This window comes from Daucus carota, chromosome 4 (genome assembly GCF_001625215.2).
Source record: "Daucus carota subsp. sativus chromosome 4, DH1 v3.0, whole genome shotgun sequence".
Lineage (NCBI taxonomy): Eukaryota > Viridiplantae > Streptophyta > Magnoliopsida > Apiales > Apiaceae > Daucus > Daucus carota.
Genome location: NC_030384.2, coordinates 28368662 through 28392876, shown reverse-complemented (window position 1 = coordinate 28392876; position 24215 = coordinate 28368662). Strand labels below are relative to the sequence as shown.

At 35.5% G+C, this 24215-nt stretch overlaps 2 protein-coding genes across 4 annotated transcripts; both read right to left on the bottom strand.

Moving 5' to 3' along the window:
* Positions 1 to 2737: 2737 nt before the first annotated feature.
* Positions 2738 to 5267, bottom strand: LOC108218195 (myb family transcription factor PHL7). Its single transcript, XM_017391111.2, has 6 exons — positions 4779 to 5267; positions 4561 to 4637; positions 4132 to 4171; positions 3975 to 4032; positions 3812 to 3881; positions 2738 to 3735 (listed from the first exon to the last, which is right to left on the bottom strand). Exons 1-6 carry the CDS (start codon positions 4882 to 4884, stop codon positions 3301 to 3303), a joined length of 786 nt encoding a protein of 261 aa, XP_017246600.1. The 5' UTR covers positions 4885 to 5267; the 3' UTR covers positions 2738 to 3300.
* A 3395-nt stretch (positions 5268 to 8662) lies between these two features.
* Positions 8663 to 23750, bottom strand: LOC108218671 (uncharacterized). Of its 3 annotated transcripts, none has more exons than XM_017391717.2 (27): positions 23398 to 23750; positions 22442 to 22601; positions 21637 to 21729; positions 21447 to 21561; positions 21147 to 21315; positions 18811 to 18985; positions 18135 to 18257; positions 17520 to 18035; positions 16753 to 17358; positions 16419 to 16487; positions 15171 to 15287; positions 14853 to 15098; positions 14406 to 14453; positions 14192 to 14320; positions 13309 to 13458; positions 13178 to 13240; positions 12996 to 13103; positions 12831 to 12914; positions 12708 to 12755; positions 11815 to 11889; positions 10386 to 10481; positions 10235 to 10315; positions 10080 to 10151; positions 9773 to 9817; positions 9602 to 9685; positions 9232 to 9335; positions 8663 to 9142 (listed from the first exon to the last, which is right to left on the bottom strand). In XM_017391717.2, the coding sequence occupies exons 1-27, from the start codon at positions 23613 to 23615 to the stop codon at positions 8923 to 8925; spliced, it is 4014 nt and encodes a 1337-aa protein (XP_017247206.1). In that variant the 5' UTR covers positions 23616 to 23750; the 3' UTR covers positions 8663 to 8922. The 3 variants fall into 3 exon arrangements, with proteins under 3 accessions (XP_017247206.1, XP_017247207.1, XP_063948830.1); XM_017391718.2 differs by having other exon boundaries at positions 18177 to 18257; XM_064092760.1 differs by lacking the exons at positions 8663 to 9142; positions 9232 to 9335; positions 9602 to 9685 and having other exon boundaries at positions 9786 to 9843.
* Positions 23751 to 24215: the final 465 nt, after the last annotated feature.

Genomic DNA, 24215 nt, shown 5'->3' with positions numbered 1-24215 from the left:
AAGTTTCTTTTTAAACCATGATTAGAATTGGATATTTACATTTTCATTTAAAAACCAAGGTTAGGCTGTTGATCAGTCACGCACTAACCCCAGCAAGGTCCATACCAAGCTCTATCACTGGATCCAAAGCATACATTGGCCTAATGACCACGAATCTGGTCCACATTTATAAAACCATCCAATTCGTTAACAATATAACGAAATCAACAATATCATAATAATTCAGAATCAGTATCATTAGAACAAAAGCAATATTATCAAAACAGAATCATAATTGTCAAATCAGAATCATGATGACTAGTGGTGCAATACTCATCAAAATTAGAAGACAATTCAGAAATAGGTTCAAGTATCATCAAGGTATGCCTGAAGAATGGCCTAATTGAAAGAAGGATCAAGTATATGGTAAGAATAATCTGGTGTTCGCAGAAGAAGCAAATATGGGTGAGAATGGCTTGAGGTTTCGAATATATTTACTTTATAAGGATTTCAAGTGTTTCGCCGTAGGTGGTATTCCAGGCCACCTACGGCCACCAAACATTGCAAAATGGTGATGGGGATCACCACAATCATATCCTAGTGATCAATTCAAGCAAACAATCAAGAACCTGGCGGGATTTCTTGCGAAGAACAGCCGGCGGCGGCGGCTTCCTTCCCCGGTCCTGGCAGGCCAAACCACAGCTCGTTCATTCGATATGAACACATGTACAGACTCCCCTAATCCCCATAAACATGCATGTGACCTTAATTTCATTCCAGATTTAGCAAAACAAAAATACACAAATCTCATTTGAAAACATTCAAGCTTTGAATATAAACCCTAGAATTCGATTTCGAAGATTAAAACTAATATTGAGCATGTTATTGGACTCCAAATCACACATATGATATACTAAAATGATCAGGAGAAGATTATTCACAACATGGAAGCATCAAAACACATAAGCAACCTCAAAATCAAAAAACCCTAATTAAACCCTAATTAGTCCGAATTTTCAAACCTCAATAACTTCCTACCAGTTAATCCCTTGCTGTTTTTGACACTTGATCTGGATTCTACTCTTCGATACCTTCGATTTGACTATTCGCACGCTTAATTCTGAGCTCGATAACGCCTTCAAATTCTCGATTGAACTTCAAGAACACGAAGAATGAACTACCAGTTTCTCTCGATTCTCGTGTATTGAAAGGAAAATTATAAAAATTAAAATACTAATTAGCCGATTTATAATTATAAATAACTGAACCCTTTTGGATCATATCGGATATAAAAATATACTTCTTAATCATTAAGTATTAATAAAAATGATTTATTCGGGACCGACTTTGAAGATAATTATCAAAAACACAAATTTCAATAAAATTTTGGGACTTCGAGCTTTGATTGGCACGAAATACGAGAAATATAAATATCTCGGGTATTGAAAATATCTGGTGTACACGTTTATCGAGACGTCTAAATAAAAATACAATATTCATAATTTTGTATCGGAACACTTTCACGCAAATCCGTACACCAGATCAAGGAAGTTAAAACATGAAAGTTGTTCAGAATGTCCCAAATATTAAAATGGTGGAATTTTCCCGGAGGCCCCCCCGGGTTAGAATACTAAGTACACGATTTTTTTTTAAAATAATTAATAATTAATTTAGAATATAATTAAATCTTTAAATTAAATATCAAATCAGACAACGGTACTTAAATCACCATGAATATACTTAAATATTCCATATTTTGTTTTGAATATATAAAAATTAGGAATCCATAAAACATAACACATATAAGCAGTCATTCAATATGTCAATCAACATGTAATTTATCGATAATTCACATAGTATTCACAAAATATTCATATATTAACATAAATAGATACACGTCGAGTTCCCGGATATTACATTTTTTTTAATGTAGGAACCCGCAGCCGCTATCCTTCGGGTGCGCACTGGGTAAACCCACGAGCTCACGCAATAGCCTGCAAACTATGTGAACCAAGGTAAACCGCACCTTTTGACCCATTTTATCACAATTTAAGTAATCACGACTCAAATATCACGTCCGAAAAATATGACATCAAGTATCATTTTATAACATTGCATCGTAGCGTTACTAAATATTTTTTTTATAATAAACGGAAACGCCACATCGTTTAGTGGTTACCTTTCTTCAGTCTAAAATATAACGTGGAAACCCTAATATGAGATGATTTAATATCTAACTTTTTAAAATGAAAACCATAAACATATCTCTCATGACTCTATATGGTGTAGCGTTTTATGATTATAACTAAAATTAAATGAAGTATTGTTCAATGAGATATTCAGGACCATATCTCAAGAAAGGAAAATGTTTAGTATACATAATTGTATACAAAATTTTGTACATAACAACATGTGATAGGTTTTAATTGGAATGACTCTATGTATTTGAATCAACAATCCCAATTAAAACCCAATATATTAATTGCCATGTCATTATGTGCAAGTTTTCTGTACAGAGTTTTATGCACCTAGCACTGCTCCTCAAGAAAATATGATATTTAAGATATTTGAACTCCAACCAACCATATTCAGAACTTCTTCTCAAAAAATCTTGTCATATATGTATGATCCATGGGTTTACAGGTTTTCTAAGATACCTATATATCATGGGTTTATGTCCACGAAAGAATACATTCCATTCGAATATTAACTCTTTGGGGAAGTCATTTCAGCCGGCCAGTGTTTGATGACTTACTATTCGTGGACCAGTGAATCATCTCATCTTCAGATTTACCTCTTAAACAATGCTCTCCTGACAATTACTTATAAAACAATAAACATGAGCAGCCTACAACTCAACAATTTTGCCATCAAGCTTATTTGTCCAAACAGATATTGTCAGATTTCTGGCCCATCACACCCTTTGTATTTTTCTAGAAAATGACATTGATAAATCCGCATACAACCAATGAAGATGCGAAAAAGATAAAATGACACATGCAACAGTCAAATGTTTATGTTTCAGATTCCAATACAATCTCACTATATCATTCCAATTCTTGTTTTGAACACAAGTACTTATAATATAATGTGTGTGCATTTGTTACAGAGATGCATGCTGCAGATTTTGAGGCAGAGTCATCTTGATATCAAAGCACAGACCATGTAGTTATGATCTGTGCTTATTTTATCAAGATGGTTACATCTATATTTTTATTTTTTTTGACTAATATTGTTTATATCCTTACAATTGAGTATCTGTTCTCAGATATTCTCGAGGTGAGCCAGGGTCGAAACCTGGGACAACAGAGGATAAACCAACTAGGTAAAAGAACCGTATGAAGCAGCTGGCATTAGAGGTGCCTGGCAGTACACAACAGCATTCCATGGAGAGCCGAATTCAGGGGGCTCGCATTGTGTCCTCGGGGGTTTAGGCACAAGCATGCCTTGTTGTCCGCAGGATTCTGGAGTGAGTTTTTTATGTCTCTGTGGTGACGCGTCTTTCTGATCAACCCGGAGCCTCTTGGAACCCCGGGAAGTGTCAGTAGTACGTGTGTCATATATTTCGATGTCTGAGTCGGATTCAGCTGGTTCTTTGTTGTCAGACTCTGACTCGTCGCAGAGGGATGGAAGTGAGACTGGAGAGAAGGACTTGCTAGGCTTTGCGTTAATGTCAGGCCTGGTTTTATATTCCTCACCGATTTTTGTAAGGAATCTACCTTGTGCCTCGATTTTCAACCTCAAATTTTTTTGAACCTTGAAAACATACAAATTTGAAACTATTAGCAGTTGATTTTTCTTCTGCAGGTATATCAAATGAAAGATATATTACCTCAAGTTGATCACTCAATCGTCTCTGCACTTCGACTTGCATTTGTAACGCTTCATTGAGCTGAGCTCCGCTGCAGAAATAAAGAAAATCATGGTAATGATATGACATTGATAAATGTTACTGGAAGCCTTCATTCACATGACAAAAGAAAAATGCAACTCACGCAGTTGCACTGAAGTTTGGCAATATTTCTGATATACTTCTCCTCTCGAACTTGCTTTCTGCATTAAAAATGAATTTTCACAGATTCAGAAGAAGGGACTCGCATGAGAAAGGGTTCTTGATTTTTATCAAGAAAGAGAGGTTATTACAAAACTCACTGTTGGGTGTTTCTGGAACAAATTGCGATATCCTGTATTTCTGAACATCCAAAGGAATGACAGTAGCCCAAAAAAATTAATTAAATCAAATTAACATGAAAGAAACAATTTATGTGCAGAAAAAAACCCATGACAAGAAGCAAAAGTCCATTTTATACAGCCACAAATTTTTGAAAATACAGATACCTTAAGCAAAAATAATTAAATCTACTTCAGTATGACAGAAAGAATCAGATTCAAGTTTGGAAAAAAAAAAATTGGCTCTAACTAAAAGAACTTGCAGATTCATGCTCAAAAACTGGCAAGCGTGTTTGATAAAATTTCGTGTGAGGTGCTTAACAATAGAGTGCTTAACAATAGAGTTCCATCTTTGGTAAAACATGGATAGAGATGGAGTTATCACACGGAGAAAATTTAGACAGCACATACCTGAAGATGACTCTTAACATGGTAGATTGTAAGTCCGGGGATCCCCATAGCTTTCAAGATACCCTTTGGCGTCGCCCCTGGAGAAAACCTTATCTTTACTACTTGATCATAAATAAATAACTTTTAATTCTGGAAGACATAGTTAATAGCACCAATAGAACATAAGTAACAATGCATGCATCAGTGACTTGTAATAGTAGTTTCAGCATTGCACTTACTATCAGGACCTCCAAGCTGATTGACTGCTTTTTCAAAGAGATCATGCAGTTCTTGTGTCCATTTTAATCGCTCTTTTCCTGCAACATCAGATCTACTTGACCCCATGTTAAAACTGCAAACCTTCTTAGGTGCTCAAGAATAGAAGGTTTATGCAGATGATAAACCTACAACGCAGCTGTTGTCCATCAAAACTTTATAGACGTGAAGGACACTAGTTTGAACAGTTCGCGAGAGATGCCAAAAACTGTATGGAAATGTTGGAAGGGAACCTAGCAAATACAGAGTCCACCATCTGCAAACTAAGTTTCCTTGTTTTCATCACCCGGTGGAGAAAATTAAGATAATGACATGAATTTGGATCTTATAAAATTGGCAGCTAGCACAGTATAGAGTCAAGTGAGGATAAAAATAATCATTTGACCAATTCAGTTAAATATTAAAGTGTGTATTCAAGGGCATATGCCCAATAATGAAACAGGGAAAAACTCCAGAAAGTTGCATACTGAAGCATCCAAAAAAACCATGTGCTTGAAAACACACATTAATCAACATATAAACAAAATCAAAAGCATCTGTATGATTTAACAAATTTTTATGAATAAGCAATCAAAAGACTTGACGCGTCAACTTGAAACAATTACTTGAAATAAGAACAATATCTATACAGTAAATTTTGAAGGTTATGGACTGTTCTACTTTGTCAGGTACCGAATAAGCACCCGATTTGTTTTATTGCTACTGTTACTGTCGATCTCCCACGCTTAAAGCAGATTGGTATTCATATTGTTTTATGTACTAAGCCTTGGCAGGTGTAATTTCATACACAACTGTACCTCTAGCAGATGGTACACTCAGCTTAAAACTCACTGCATTGTAATTTTTGCTGCAATTTTTATGGAGTGCTTCACTGTATTCTTTTTAATCATCCTCGTCAGTACATGATCTCTACAGATGCAGGGAGGGAGATAGTTACATGTGAATAACGAGCACAATTGTTAAATTTATATCAACTTCTTTTTTATAGTTTCTATCAACACATAATAATAGAAGGTCATTATCTGAAGCTCGATGAATCTATGCATTTGTTCCCCTAATGCAAATGGAAATTAGAGGCCTGACAACTGGGTGGCTTTCAGCCATTAGAAAGAGGTCTTATAGTCATTAAGAAATCATAAATTACAGTTAGCATTAATTTTACGGCACAACTCCAGCATGCCACGCCTTCTCCACCACCTCCATCATCTCTGTGTCATGTGTTACCACCCCTAAGTCTCTCTCCATTGTCTCATTTTCTTTTTTCATCTTCCTTGATTTGCACAAAGATATAGTTATTATCTGCCTCACTACTTTGTGGGTGATTTCGGTTACTTTCATTCATCAGAAATTCTTCTTGGCCTTTAATCTTTCTAGAAAAAGTCTTTCAAGTGGCTCCTCTTCCTTGCTTATGTCAGTATATCCATATCTCACTATGCAATAAAACATTTTAAGTTCTTTAGGTTTAAGTGGACAAAACAGAAATTGCTCATCCACCGGAACTTTTCTTATTGGCAGTTACAGTTCGAGACGAAAACCAGAAGAGAGTCCAGAACTGGAACAATTGATACATACTGATTCAAGATAGGAGGTATCCCTTTGAACAAGCTCTGAATAGAACACTGCAATACTAGGAATTCTACTGAATCTTGTGTTAAGTGCAATATCCTCTACCCTTTCTGTAAAAATCTTGTGTTCCTACAGAAATCTTGTGTTGCTACTCATAGTAATACTTTCTCCGGTACACATCATTCCATGTGTACATTAATCATGGAAAATACTAGCGGTAGGTATATTCCCTCTGTAAATTTTGAAAGAACCGCACTTAATATTACAGAAACCTAAGTGTACTATGTTTTATTTGTTGTTATCTTCATCTCTTGTACTTATCACACTCTTCTGTAAACTCTATGTATAGAGTATTCTGATTAATAGTAAGATAGCAAGTTTACAGCCATTGTATGTTTCTTGTCTTTTATGGTATCAGAGCCATCTTGTCTAAAGACGTATAATACGATCATATGGCAAACACTAACTCAACATCCCAAGCAACACTAGTAAAATTAGGTTTCTGTACTACTTGAGTACATAAGTTCTAATGATGACATCAATCAATAACGATGTTATAGCCATCACAGATACAACTGGTAGACCTGCACGTATTAAACAATGTTAAACTCAGGTACAAAGTTAAATCCTCATAAAACATGTGAATTGAAACATTAATAGAATAAAAGAAGAAAATTACCAGATGCATTGCCTAGTTTCCTACAATCCCTGAATCCAAGAGTGACGATGCCGCAGATAAACTTTAACAGATAGTTGATTTCTGGTATGTAAACTTGGCCCGGATATTTCATGGCTGTAATGAACTATTTTCACAGAGGAAAATACCACCCTAGTCAAATTTATTATTGGATGATTGAGAATGTTCCAGATATCAAAGACTGGTTTGCTATAACTGCATCTCAAAGACTGGTTCTCAAATTTGAGATATCAGGAACATTCTCGATTATCAAATAATAAATTTTATAGTAATAATAAAATTTATTATTGAATCTATGGTAGTTGAGTCATGAATGTATACATTCTTACGGTAACAAAGAGATTGCTTAACAGCAAAAGATTTAGTTACTGGTATGGAAAAAGGAAAGAAAAGAAACATAGACTTCAGTACATATAAAATTTGTAAGGTTCGGAGAGAATGTGTTATAACAAAATTTTTAGGGGGAGGGGAATATAATTTTTTGTTTTTTGTTATGTCAAAACAAGTTTATATAGACTTAAGAAATGTCCAAGTACAATGTATGCACAAAAAACATGGACCACCAAACATGCTCATGCCAATTAGAAATGTCTAAGTATAATGTATGCACAAAAAACATGGGCCACCAAACATGCTTATGCCAATCGAGAAGATGAAATAGAAAATGAGGCAACGGAGAGAGACTTATAAGAGGTAAGAGAGTGAAGTGATTACAGGCAAAGTCCCAAGCTTTTGGAAAAAAGTCATAGGCCCTGTCTAGAATTTAGAAGTTAGAAGTTTTGGTTAAAATCATAGGTTTGAGATGTTTTAGAGGTTTGACCACTAAAATCCGTTAATATTAGTGTTTGGTAATTAGCGGATTGAAATAGAAGTTTGGATCCAAAATGCTAATTTTGAAAAAATTACTTTGAGGAGCTTTTTGATTAGAGGTTTTGATTTGTTATTTGTGTCAGAAAAAGGTAATCAATCAGCTATTTACTGCTAATTCAATCAGCTAGTCAATATATCTACTTCAATCAGCTAGTCAAAACATCTAATTCAATCCGCTAACAGCTAATTCCCAAACAGGACCATAATAAATTATGATTATAATTTCTTGAAGAACAATATAAGACAGAGCATTAACAAGGTGTCTGATAAACCTCAAGAGAGGATACTTAAAGTTGGGATGACTTGTGAGAAAAAATTCAACCAGCCATGCTTATTATACAGATAGTTCATAATTCTTTGTACAATAATATCAAACTTCATGTTGATATGAGAACTATAATTCATGCTTTGTACAATAATGTCAAACTTGATGTTGATATGAGAACTATAATTTGTGGTTTGTTAAAGATAGTCAGTTGTTCGGAATATGACCTTTATTATAGCCAGGCTCAGTAAATAGCGAGGCATAATAGTACTATAGCTGAACGTATTTGGAGTGTGGATAATGCCCGCTCGGAATTCTCTGATGTACTGTTAAAAGATTTGAATGTTTAATGAAGCTATATTTTGTGGAAAAAAGAAAAAAGTTTAAAATAGAGGGAAACTTGTTTGTTTGCATTGCATCATCAACATATTGTGTACCTGCAAATCCCATCGTCAAATAATTATCTAACATAAACTTCGCTGATTCTAATAGTGAATGTTGGAATCGTCAAAATTATTTTCACAGACCATTTCAAACATTTATCCATAAATAATATAAATTCCACAATACACTGTTCTAGCTACAGGCTGTTTTTTATAGAGCTCAAAGTCGACCTGTAATATTGTGGTGTATATATTCTCAAATAAAGGAACCTACATGGCAACTTTCCTGAAAAACCAGCTACAGCAGTTGCCAAGGCCAGCTCAGCCTACATATTACTAACAGTGGATGTTTCCTTGGATTTTTCAGCCTCCGAGCCGCTTCCATCTGCACTTGGGGGCTGTGCTTCTTCCGTTGCACCTGAGGGCTGTGCTTCTGCCGTTGCATCCGAGGGCTGTGCTTCTGCCGTTGGACTCTGGGGCTGTGTTTTTTCCGTTGGACTTGCAGCTTGAGGATCAGATACAATACCAAGCACCACGAGTACAGACCTGAGAACACAAAACAATAATTGCATTGATCAGAAAAAGAATTTGCTTATAAATGAATGCATTACACAACAGCTGACAGTTTCAAAGACCTTGGAAGTGTAGGCTGTATGTTTGGTTGGCTAGCATGAGCAACCAGAGGAGCCTTGAGTGCCGGCGTTTTATTCATAGCATTTTCAAGCTGCGGTGGAGGTAACTGCAATAAAGAACAACAGATCACAATACAAAAAATTTAAGCTTCATATTATATATCATCAGAGTGACGTATGAAAAACTAATTTTTCGAGGTAATTGTGCATATCAGTATCTGGAAGTACCTGCACAATAAAAAAACAGAATATACAAGAAAACAAAATCCCTTTGAAGCGCATTGCAAATAAATGTCGATGAGTATATAGGAATATAAAAGCATGTAAAGCTTAGAAAACAAAATGATTGCTGAACATAAAAAGTAGAGCACACCTGAAGCAAAACACCAAAAGACTGTGGCTTTGTCATGAGAGCACATCTCAAAAATCCTACCCACAGCTTTGGGTATTTCCATATCTGGCAAAACAGCCGATATTAGTAGTTTGTTACTAAATGGAATATATATAGCATTAAATATACATAATATATACTATAAACAGTTACCTGCTTGCTTACAAGACGGGAAAGAATATTCATTATAAAGTCCACCTGCACCAGTGACCAAGTCAGCTAAGCTGTCATTCAGTCACATAAATATTGCCGAAGGGCTTTGAAACCAAATATAGTAGAGAGGTGTTCCCATTAGTTGATGGCAATGATTACACCAAAGTGTCAGTATAATTTCAGACTGTCGGGCAACTGACCAAGTAGTAATATTATTCTACAAAACTAATAATGTAAGAACTAGACATCTAGTGAGTGCTAAATTACTGGAATCAATATTGTGATCTAAAGTTATAAAATAACTCACCAGTGACGGGTAAGCACCTATTGTTTGTAGCACTGTGCGCATAAATAACATTGGAAGAGGAATCTGCTCAACCTGCAAGCATAACCTCAGTTTTTAATATCGAATTAACAGATATAGTTTTCCTACTAATAGAGCTCAAGTAATTCTTGTAGTACCAACTGATTCAGAACTTCTGCAAGGACTTGTTGGGTAAATATTTGACCTTGTCCGAAACACGCGTTGCAAGCATCTGTAACCTGCATAAACCCCAAAAATTCTTAGTTGCACAAGTTGGCAAAGGTGGAAAGAGGGTAGCAAATAACGTACCTTCTTCAAGGGAATTCCATCTCTTTCAGGGTCAACTTTGTGAATTGCAATTAGAACTTCACCAGGAGTAAGCACAGGACTAGACTGAGATGATCCCTAATTAATTCAATTTTTCATGTCGAACATAATTTTGTTAAGGGTTTTCAAGAAGGATGAAGTAGTTATGGATATATAAACTACATGATCTGAAAACACTAATGCAGTAAACGCGATAGATGTAGGAATTTGTGCTACTCTAATATGTCAACACATAGTATAAACTGAAATTTAAGGCCTAGCAATCATGTGATTTTGGGGTGTCAGAAATAGATCTTAAGCTCACACTGCATGTAATATAAGTCAACTCCCGCATTACTTATTCAAGTTTGAATTTAATCCTCAATGTTCAAAATCTTATCCATTCCATTAAACAAAGGCAGGAACTCAGACCAAATAAGTTATTCATAAGCAGCCTTTAAAAAATGTAGAGATAAAAACGAATAGAACTCCTGTACTCCCCCAAAAATTGATAATAAATACACGAAGACACAAATTAAGGAAACTTTCTAATCGGGGATCACTTTTCTAATTCCTTAGATAGTTCCTATGCCAGCAGACTTAAATAATTATGTTTTGACTCGATTCTAGCTGGCAGTCCAAGTATCAAAAATATTTGGTCATTAACAAATCAAGTTTAGTCCTCAACTATACTGACCTTTAACAATGGCCAAGCGGCCTCCTGGAAGAGAAAAGTAGGCATTCTCACTCAAATATGCTTATAAGGAAATTCAGTTCAACTCTTGAATTATCACTTCTAAAATCAATTTCAAGTTAGAGATAACAGCTAATATATGCAAGTACTATGCAATACAGTAGAATAGACTGGGTAATGAGTTCAGAATATATGTATACACAGAAAGCACGGTATAGTAGTCACCTATGTTACCCCGACTCTTCATTTTTCTTCGAGTACCCGTGTCGGACACTCGACACTCGGACATGGGTATAGACACTCCGACACTTATTTTAGACCAAAAACATGTAAAATTTTCACATATTGCCGAGTCCGACACTCGGACGCGTACCCATGTTGGACACTTTTAGCGAGTCCGGGTAACATGGGTAGTCACTGCATCATATACAGTTGGTACCTCGGACTAAAGAGTTATAGACCTATTAAAGAGGCTAATTTAAAACAAATACATGTATAGTTAGGATTCATTGAAGTCTATAAGTAAGTGAACTTCAGGCCAGTCAATATTCTAATGTTCTGTTTCAGTATCTATTAAGAGTAGAGGGGTGTAAATTATCCGTTTAGATTGGAGGGGTGTAACTTACCCATTGGGTTCCAGGCAAAACTGACACACCAATCAATATATGCAAAGACAATCGGATTTCGACAATAATGTCAACAAGAACCACCTCAAGTAGATCGCTTGAAGAAAATTACCTGTAAAGTACGAGTAATCACACCTTGAAATTTATCCAGAGGAAGATTCACCAGATGTGGAAATAAAAGCAACACCTGACAGGAAAGAAGATAGCAATGTAAGCAAGACTGATAAAGCCTTTATTATGGATATTTATTGTTAAAACAGGATAAGACGGGAGACAATAAAACAAATATATAACAAGTACTACGCTGGTCAAAACTCAAAATTGATCCACATGATGTGATCAAATCTGTATAATGAAATGACTCCTCAGTCCTCATAAAAAACCAAGGTGCCCAACACAATATTTTGTTTTTAAAATTTATACCTTTTAGAATAGCAAGTTGTTTTTTCCACAGCATACACAAACTTATTGTTTTCCCTATTTGTATATAAACATTTAAATGCAAAATTTTGTATTTAATAAGAAAAATTTAATATATGTAATTTTAAAAAAAATATGTATGTTTACAGCAGAAGAACATATATTGGCTTTAACGTGCTAAGAATTATGTGGTTCTAACTGGAATCTGATTTCACATTTCAGGGAAACTGATATATAAGCGCCAATCTCTAACTAGAATGTACTATACCAAGGGGAGAAGTTAAAGTTGTGCCAGTGGGGGAAGTTGATCCAACTAAACTTCCAAGATGCAATCAAATATAAACAAGTGTGAAATTATATATTGTTGAATTCAAGAGTACTTAATCAAGACGTGGACCCCACTTACGGTGATATATGTGTAATAATTCTATGGTTCTTTAAGTATTTTGCACTTCTGACCTCACTAACTATTTGTTTCTGGATAAGCCCCTAGCTAATGGTGGAACTTAATGGGAACATATGGGAGCTTTATTACTAATATTTTATGAATAAAAGTATGTAACCGAGACAGGAAGAAATTCAAACCTCATGTTTTGGAAGGAATGGCAACACCGGAATAAGGATTTGTGCATCCTGCAACAAATCAATGCGAAATGACATTGTTTAGCAATTTAATATAGCTCAAGTTTTGATAATAGTACACAGTACCTTCAAATTTGAATCATATAACTTTCTGATGGTAGAAATCAGTTCTGGAGAAGGGACTGTTCCATCCGTTAATGTTTGTAAAACCTGTTGCAATGAAATGTTATAGAAAGTATAGACATATCTTCAAATTTTGTGAAACTGCCAATAATATATAACACTACAGACCTGCATAAGAAGGTTCACGCTTCCAGTAGGTGGATCAGAAATAATTTCAAGAAGCTGAGATGATGTGCCAATCGTGCGCACAAGAATTGGGATTTGGCCATGAACTGCCTGCATCACATATCTACAGATTATTGTCTTAAAATAAATACAGAATGAGTTTCATTACAATTTATATACCAAACCTGTCTTGCCACATCTGACATGCTGTTGTAAACAACGAATACTTCGCGAAAAAGAGAGTGCTTCTGTTCAACATAAGGATATAAGTTAGCATGGATACCTTTGTAAGTGCAGAAATCAAGTCAAGCATTACCTTCGTACAAAGGGCAAAATACAAAGACATGCATCGCTGCATTTCGGAAACTGAAGACAGTGAACTGCTTTCACATGTGTTCAACTGATGAGCATCAGATGATACATCTTTAGGGACAGTACCTTCTGAAACACTTGCATTTAGATGTTCCTGGATAGATCAATAGTTTAAGATAGAAAAACATTTAATCATTTTGCAACTAGATATAAAAGGAAACACAGCAAGGTCAGGATTTATATTGGAGGGATAGAGGTGAACCGATGTTGAGATAAATGTAAGCAAATAATGCTGCAGGAACCTTAATCAAAGAAGAAACTAATGAATGGAAGTGCTAAAGTAACAAGTTCTTCATAGTTTGTGGTGATCCCCCTCCCAATTATTTAAATGCAATAAGAAGATAAAAGGACAGGCCTTGAAGCACAAGGGACCTTATCCCAAGAAATCTTAATGCTAGCAGGTTGAACTACCACACATCTACACGGCTGCCAACTGCCAAGTACGGACAAGGTCATTCTTCAAATAGTGATGAAAAGACAATAAACTTGGGGAGAAGGTATCAACTGGTCAGCTGCCCTTATTTAAATAAGTTATCAACTTATCATGTTTGCTAAAATATAAATATTCAAAAAGTTTTAATTGAGATGACCCCGTGAATATCGCTTTTGAAGACTTAAAGTCAAGGCACAAATCCACAAACTTATATGCAATCAATTAATTAATAATTTAGATATAAAACATCTCTTCACTAATATTAATCCATTTATAGTTCTTAAAACATGGCCCGATTAACTGCAAGAGCATATCTACTTAACTACATAAAACAGGCTTCATGCTTATCCAGATTTTACAAAATCATCAATCACCGAAAAATCAAGCAACGCACCTTTTGTGATTCAAGATTAAGACCTACAGCATTTGTTTTGTCAGTACTAGTTACAGAGATCAACATTTCCTTGGCATAATCTTCAATATTTTGAGTGAGAGATGATATGGGATAAAGCTTGTTAGCCACCTGAAAATTTTGAACATCCCCAAATAAATCAAAAGACATAAATATCACTTCTAGTCAGGCTAAAAAGATAGGGTTAAATACATACTAGACGTATTGCCTTCATACGCACTTCTTCCAAATGATGAACTGCACTCTTTGAAATTCAGCAATCAATGTCAAGAAACTCAGCTCGAGATAGGAAAAATATATTCAAACACATACAAGCTACATATAAACTGCTGAACATTTGGTCTTTTTTGTCCACTGATCCCAATAAGAAAAAAGTGTTCTCAAGTCTAAACAATAAAAGTTACAAAAACGAATAAAAATTTGATTTTAAATTAACATGAACTATGATAAAGCAAAAAACTTCAAGGATTAACAGCAGCCAGACAAAGGAATATTATGTAACTACGTTCAACTATGAAAATAATTTAAAATAAAAGAACAATCATAATGACGTACTCATGGGGGCACATGTCTGGCGAATCTTCTTACAATTATCCTATTCTACTATAATGCTTTTTGGAGTTCGATTTTTGCATATGCATACCTGTAAAGCAATTTTTAAACACACATCTCGAGTGGGTGGTCTCAGCAATATTAAGCTCCATACAGTGCTAAGACCTTGAGTAACACGATCGCCACTGTGTACAGCCTTCTCATCTTTATCATTGTTTCCAGGACAGCACAAGCATTCCAGCAACTTCAGTATTGATTTTGGCAGATAAGGAACCTCGCCAAGCAATCTACTCAAGGATTTGTCAGAAGCTGGAAAAGCATCTCGGAGTGTTTCTGCCTGCATGCAGAACTGTTTTAGGCAGTTGCAGTCCAGGTTAATGACAGACTAAATTAAGGTAGATCTACGCACCACTTTTAAAAGAAACATCTCATATACAGATGTAGCATTTGTTGAATAAAGGAAGTCAGCATTTGCTTCGGCCTCACCAAATAACTTGTAGAGTACACGCAATGTCAACTCATGTCCCTGCAAAAGATCAAAAGTTATCATCTTGAATGGGGGCAAAAAATTAGCATATTGCTAGCACTAGCAAGACCATTTTATTTTTCACACCAAGAAATAATCTTTTTTTCAACATGATAGTTGATGCAAAAATAGTAATGAACTGAAAAAATCTGGAAAATGTGCAGGAAAGATAAACAGCTACTCCCTCCGTCCCCTCCAATTCTTATCATTTGGAGGGGAGTGTTCGACACGCATTTTAATACTCATAAAAAATATAGTTTTATAACTTATTTTGAAAATTTTTATTTTCTGAATAAAAATTTAATGCCTAAACTTTTATTCAGAAAAAAAAAAATTTAAAAATAAGTTATGAAGCTATATTTTTTATGAGCCTTAAAATGCGTGTCGAGCATTCCATTTCAAATGATAAGAATTGGATGGGACAGAGGGAGTATTTTACAAAGTTTTCAAAGTAAAAGATATACATTGTCACCACCCTCATACAGTAAGAAGTTCAGCTGCAAAGCCCAGGAAAAAAAACCAAAAAGACATTGTGGTCCAGGTCCCTAACAAGCGATTGATGCAACCAACTTTCCGCAGTTTCTTATCACAGGAAGCTTCAACCCTAAATCTTTTGTGTGACTACATAGGCCTGTCACCCTAGACTACCAGTGCTTAACAATATGAAATTATTGCTTATCAAGATTATTAATATTATTCAATTTAAAAGTTATGTAGTCATAATAATCGGATGTATTTCGAGTGAAGAAGATGATATACATTGTATATATGTATTCATATTTGTGAGATTTGTTATATACAAAATATTGATTGGTGACTACAAACGGGTGATTTCTGCGGTTAAAAACAGTGATAAAAAAGTCAAATTGAGACTACTTTATAGGCTAATTTGGTTTCTAGTATAGTAAGACTCTACATATATATATTCAAGGGCAAAATTGTCAAGTTCAGGTAATTAAAAATATTTGAACGGGAGAGTATCAAATGCCATTTTTTTAATCAGTAATTTTTTCAATTAGAAATGCTATTCCATTCATTTTGTTTAATCAATAAGTATTTTCAGTTTGAGTTTTATTAAACAGCCCCAAGTCATTTACAGAAATTCATAAGCTGAAGTACCAGAATTTTTACCTGATGGCTCATATAATCTGACAGAACATGAGTTTCAACCATCTTCCAAGGGTCCACGTCCAAGGGAAGCTGCAAATGGGCAAACGAAGTGTCAAACAAACTGAAAAACATTTTCTAAACATACAATGAACGTTCAAGAATGCATCTTAAAAGCAATATATGTAAATATATATGCATACAATTTTTTTATCTAAATACACTTTAAAGCTTTAAGGGCCTTCACTGCAGTATAAACTCAGTCCAAAATATGTTGAGAATTCAGTTACCCAATACAAAAGGTATTGCAAAACCTAGTGCTACAACTGATTAATGTTCATAATAAATTGGACCATACCGCAACTCCTAAATAGGCAAGTAGGGAAAACCGGACTTGCGAACCCCCAGCAACTGCTATGTGCTTATAAGCCTCGACAATGCGCATAAAAGACATCTTTTGTATGTTATCCATCTGTTCCCCATCAAGACTGATAACTGGTGCTGACATCTTTGGTAGCACCAATTGAGAAGGTAATCTGAGGGAAGTTGCTGTTGAGGAGTTTATGCTGGTTGCATCCGTGCAAACTGCTTTTGGGCTAAGCTCCTCGGACCTATCAGTTGATATTGATGGAATCCTCTCTTGTGATGACCTGCCCAAACTAATCGCTTGGTCTTGACTAGCATCTTCTAAATCAGTTCCGACCACAGACGAAACAGCCAATGTCTCTGGTAAACCATAGGAGTGAACAGATGATTCCAGACCTGGTATCCCATTCTCAGGAAACCCAATGTCAGGAACTTCAGGTGCAATAGCTAAACTAACATCATTTACTGATGGAACACCTTCAGAAGAGGAAATGGGTATATCAGTAGGCACCGTTACTACTGCGGTTTCAGTAATCAGGGGACCTCCTACATCATTATAAATAGGAGTCATCACCTCCTGTTCCTCCAGTTTAGGATTCTGCAGTTCGGGTAGAATTGTACAGTTTAGTATGTAAGACATTTATTTATTTAATTAAACATCAGATGAGGAACCAAACCAAGAAAGAAAGTTAAACTTAGCAAGTACATTCAACAAAGCAAATCACCAACGACAAAGTACTGAATGGAAACACAACTCACCTCTAAATTGTTAGATGCAGATGGACGAGCATCTAATATTGGGGAAGGGCTAGACGGAGATAGAATGTCTCTTAAAAACGATGATAGTTGTTTAAATTGAGAATCCTTTGACCCATAAGTTGTGTGTAATTCCTTGTCCAATTCCAGCTCTTCATCTTTAGGACGAACTGATGGAAGATGTCGCATATTGGCCATAACTACTTCGGCAAGCAAATCAGCAGAGATACTAGATATAAGGATTTGCAAGGATCCCACGGCTTTTTCACCCTGTGCGACTAATGCAGCAAACATAGAAACCAGTTGCTGCACAGGACCATTATCCCCATCACCTCTAGATGTAGATACTGCACTGGAAGACGATTTACATTGATCAATACTTGCTTCTGGTGTTTGCCTTGCACGCTTTCCAGATATATCATCCTCCGCTGCCAAATCGCTGGCATCCGGTGTCCCTGACCTTTTTCTTCTTATATCAGTATCCATAGCATCAACTGGATCCAAAGACGGTTTTTCCTCCTAAAAACACAACAATGTCATTATACGTAAAAAAGGTGCTCACACAGTCGCACGTATAACTGCAGTTAGTTACATGTGTGCTTTTCGCACACACATTACCTCATCAGGCGCTTTGTTCTTATAACCTACATTGCCATTTACCTGGCACAGTTCATGCAGGGCTTCTTCAGCCATATCTCCTGCTCTCATTTCTCTAAGTGCACCAACTAACCTATCCCGCCACTGCATAGACCAGAAGGTTCATAAAGTTCTATATATTAAAGAACAACAAGATATACAATGCACAGTACTATATTATTAAAGATGCCAAGTCCTGCATACATAATTAGATACTTATTACAGAGTAACAACCTATCTTTAACTAGGTAAAGCCTGGCAATTTACCAAAAGTTTAAATGGACAAAGACCCAAAAAATTGTTCCAGTGGTGAAAAAAATCAAAAAGACCAAACTTTTCAAAAAGAGCATATAAGCTTCAAAATAATACAAAGAATATAATATTTCTGTCTGGCATATCTCTTCATCCAACTCCAATTCTACAGATACGTTAATGGCATCTAGCATTCTAGCTTCGATAAGTTTGATAAATACATGTAAAGATTACTTTAGGCATGCAAAATAAATAAAATAAAAAGGAATTTATAATATAGCATGTCAGTTTTAACTCTTTAATCCCAATATACATCACGCTTAATGTGATGATATCATAGCTCAAATCAGAAAAAGGTTATAATCGAAGACTTATATACATGTAGAACATATATATAAATATATACCGGCGCAGCACCAGGATGTGAGCACTTTAAGCAGGCAAAGAAGGCATTCTTCAAAGGATAATGTGCGCCCAAGACATGCATCCCTTTATTAGCAGAGCTCGAAGGATCTAAGGCAAGTAAAACTGGCATAATACGACCATAGAGAGCAGGCCTTTTCCTTGCAATTTCTGACAGACTATTAAAAATGATCTACATTAGTTGGCCATCAAAACAGGTCACAGTTACTGCTCATGCAACAAGCATTATCAATTTAAACAAAAGATATTTACCAATCAAATATTGATAATCAAACACAATAATATTCCAACAATGATATTATAGTGTTATTCCCCATCATAAATTCAATAGTTTTATTAAGTAACACAGCGCTTGACATCATGCATTACATAAAGCCATGACATTAACATTAGATCATGTTAGCATAGCAACCTTAGCGAGAAAGATGTATCTTCTAATTAAGAGAGCTTAGATTCTACTGCAATACTACAAAATATATGCAGCAGCAAGCAGGTATATATATTGGTTGTTAATTAATTACATAATTAGTTAGTTGATTACATGATCAGCTATATATATTAGGGGTGCGGGATTCTTTTCAATTAATTAATTAATTAATGTAGTTGATTACTTAATCACTTAACTACTTCATAATGCACCAATTGTATTATTAAGTAATTATTATATAAATTATCAAGGATAATAACCTTATTATTTAACTATTCACTTCAAATATATGAGTAGCTCTTGATATGTACAAGTAAAATATATTTTTAATATTTTAATATGTGCCTAAACCCCCTGCACCTGAATCCCCATCTTTTTAGATTTTCCCGATTTTCCTATCCCTGAAGTGCAAACCCCCACAGTGGCACCCTCACTCATGCTTCCTGTATAAACAGTTCGCCTTAAATTTCTTCTCCCATGTCACTGATTAGAGTGCGCCGACTTAGTTGAGACTATAGTATCTTGCTTTGAATAAATTCTTTTTGGCCTCAAAATTATTCATAATATCAGAGGCTTTAGACAATCAGGTTATTGTACTAGTCTTACTAGTAGCGAGCCTGGATTGACTTTCTTACCCAAATTTGACACAGAATTTTCTGGTATGATCGGATTCTTGCCAGCTGGCTTTAAAATCTATAAGATGAGGAATTACTTTACAATGATCAGATTCTTGCAGACTGGCGTATAAATCCCATAGAATGATGAAATATATCAATTGGGTAAACGCCCTGGCCGGGTCATGTTGTTTGACTCACTACATAGAGTCTCATATTCGCAGGAGTTTCTTCGAAAAATCAATCACCTAGAATTGAGGTGAAGCAAAAATAATGGACTACTCGAACTTAGAGGTGGCAATATGGTTGCAAAACCATTAAACCAATCCAAACCAAACCAAAATTGTGAATTTGGATCCATTTGAAATCACATTTAGAAAAATGGATTTGGTTTAGTTTCTAGTCTCACATTTCTCACAAAATATGGATCTAACCACATTTGGTCTCACTTTTAAGATTTCTTATAACTCTCCACACACACTATTATGTTCTTTTTCTTTTCTTTCTTTCGTTTTGCTAATTATCACACATGCACATCCCATGATTCGAACTCATGACCTTACTTGGAGAAGCGAAGAGCTTGAACCACTACATCAACTCACACACTCACACACACTATTGTTATATTTAGTATTCATTATATTGTCACTTGAGAGTATTAATTTTTGTTCATTATATAATACTTATTTTTACTTACTAAACTAGTTACCCATAATTCAAACTAAAACCATAACTACATTTATTAATATGTGGTTTGGAAATGGCTTTGGTTCATTTATCCAAACTAAATCCATTTTATAAGAACCAAAACCAAACCAAAACCACATTTTGCCACCTCTACTCGAACTCAAGAGATCGTACATTGGCCAAGTATTATTTGGAGTTTAAACTACAATGACAGGAGCCAGACCATTACTTTGAGTGGAAAAAGGCTGAAAACCAAGATACCTACAAAAAAATAATACATGAATAAAGGGTGGCGAAATTCTTGCTAGATTTTCGATTGATTATGATTCTATCATATATCAACTCGTCGGAGAGATTCACTTTCCTACAGATGAGAAGGAACAAGGCCGTGTTTAGCTAGACTGCGGCAGCACCTGATCGATCTGCACGTCAGAAAGGAAGTATTCTACAGCCAAACACCCAGCGCAGATGCCAGTTTTCCTCTGGCTGTAAAAGCTCCTACCCGTGTGAACATTGTAATAGGTTACCCCACTCTTGCAAGGCAGTACTGAACGAAGTCACGTATGTACAGAGGTATGAAGAAAAACAAACCTGTTAATAAGGACGATCATTGCAGAGTTATTGAGTGATTTTCCTTTTGAATATCGTAGCTGATCAAGTAACAGACCCAAACTTTTACTGGCTTCCATTGATGAATCTCCAACATTTAGAACAGGATGCCCCCCGCGAAGCCATGCCATATTGAATCCATCAAACTTCTCTACAAACAGATGAGCAGAAATGAACATCTTAATGTCAAAATCCAATTTTAGAAATACACCTAAGAAGTTGCGCTTGATGATTTTCAACAATATATTATGCATATACAAAGTATAACAGTCAAAAAACTACCTTCATAGCTGTGATTACTCGGTGGTTCAGAAGAACCACTAGGATCAGGAGTATAGAGCAGTATAGTTGCTGCCACAAATTTAAGTGCAACCAACCTTCTTCCATCACTTCCAGGCTTGCAAACATTTTGCAAACAGTCAGACATTTACAATCTCCTTATTTAGACTTCATTAAATATGTGGCTGCTTACCTTAAAAGCTAGAGAATACATCTCATCCTTAAACTTCAACATCCAAACCCATGACAATTTAAGTGAATCATCCAACTCACTAGAGTAAATACCCTGAAAATATCAGCATGTAATATATTAATCTTTACGTGGACCAGTGATTATATTTGAGATTCCAAAGACTAATAGAGGAATGATGGAATTATGGTGTAATACAATTTAACTATATATAGTTACGGTGCCAAGCTCTAATAGAGACGTGACGAAGCATTAGCATAATACAATTATTAGTAAAGCATTTATCAGTGGTATGAACTTCGATCCCTGTAAGTAAACTAGGAAACCAAAACCCTAAATCGCTAATTTAAATGTACTTATAACAAGTGTTTATAGTATTAAAGTCTCAAATATACCAAGACCTGCAATAAAGCTGCATCCTTTGGACAACATGTGCAAAGGACGGAGTTATTCAAAAGAACCCAATATTCAATTATCATCTGAACTATAGAATACGGGTGATTTAGTTATGTGTTTCCATATTGGAAGAAACTTCCCAATGTGCTCAAAAATTTTAGGAATATTTTTTGACTAATTCTAAAGACTATATATTCAATCGTGCTATTTCTCACAAAAATTGTAAGACAAAGCTTTGATTGGGTCAAAACCAAGAACTTCATATCAAGATGACCGTTTTTTTAATTTTTACTCAGATGCCCCTTATGACCAAAACACCAAAGCCAATTGACATTTCCATCATTTCCTTGCATATATGTATACAGAAAAATAAATTGTTGAGAAAATTGCATCACATTAGATGCCTACTTACCTGGATTGCGATTTTGACAAGTGTGCTTCGGAACAAATCCATCCCGCATGTACCAGATTGTCGAGCAACAGCTGGTGTACTATCTTGCAGAGCAGCGATCAACACAGGCACGATATCAGGTAAGAATTCCACATGCTTCAATCCAACACCACCGACAATCCTACATTTAAAGAGTAGTCGATAAAGCAGCCAAACCTAGTTTCTCGAGTCTTGAAAAAAGAACCAAACTTCGATTAAGTTCTCTGCATTAATTTAAGCCTTGGATAAAGTTTTATACTTGCATACAAGCTCGATAACGAGTTCCAACCAGAAATACCCCCACCAGATGTAAGCACTGACCAGTAGGATATAGCTCAAAGGAATAAGAGAAAGGTATCTCTTACATGGAATAACTTGGTACCTCTTTCAAAAAACTAAACCTAGTGAATAATCAATTCACACCACAAGCTTTCTTTCTCTTTTCAATAATATAAATTATATATACTTACAGTTACCATTCCTTTTAGCACTAATGCAAATTGAATAAATAAATATATGCACTGATATAAACCAACAATGAATTATAGATATTCAGAATTCTGGAACATACTTTATATATACTGAATTTAAATTACTGAGACATAGGCATAACATTACATTACATTACAAGCATATTTCAAACGGAATAATGAATCATTATATTGATGAAACATTACATTACATTAGAAGCATTTTACAAAACGATCATCTAACAATTAGTTTTGATAAAACATACACATAACAAACTAACATCCATGCAGGCTCGTGCTCAGGTGTCCAGTTGGAGCTCATTGTTCTTACGCGTTTTAAGGCCAAAACTGTTATCACTAAAACGCAACTATACACAAACCATTACAGTACAATATAGCACAACTACACCACTGCATTACAAGCACATTCCGAAATGAATAAAGCACAATCAGTTAATGATAACCTACTCAATAACAAGCTTGCGAACCGGACTCGACGAGTCGGAATGGAATTCGAGAAGAGCCGGGAGAAACTCCGATAACAAATCAGTGTCCGCATCGTCGGAGAAGATTTGTTTGAGGTGCTGTAAGGATTGGAGCTTGGAATTGAGGCTCCGCGCTGACTTGGCGGCAGCGAGAAATCCGGCGACTTTTTCGCGCAGTTTGGCCGACATAATCGCTACCATCGGAGGTTGTAGAAACCCTAGTTTTAGGGATTTATAAAGCTCTCATGGGATTATTGTGTGTGCAGAGAGACGAAAATAGAATTCAGAACTGGAGCGTGAAGCGGGTCTGTTAGATTGCGGTTGCGGTTGGACTTTCGAACGTTTCTCGGGTCGGATCCGTGAACTTGTAGTCTTGTATAGGGCTGAGCAGAACCGAACCGAAACCGAAAAACTGGACCGGACCGAATAATTTCGGTCCGGTTCGGTCCTAATTTTCTGAAAGTTCGGTCCGTTCGGGTATTTCGGTCCGGACCGAAATAAAATACGGTCCGGTCCGGTCCCCATCGAAAAATTTCGGTCCTGGACCGAATGGACCGAACTTTTATATATAATATAAATAATATTTTTATTTTATATTTTAAATAACATATTATAATTATACTATCTAATATCTATACACTATATTCACTTCGACTGTCGAGACTCTCTATACCTAATCTATTTTTGAACCAGAAGACTTGAGACTACTGTTGTGGCTTTTAAAATTTGTAAACTTATGGCTATTTTGGAGTTGTGCTTTGAATGTTAGCTCTCTAAATTATCTGTGATGGATGTGGATTG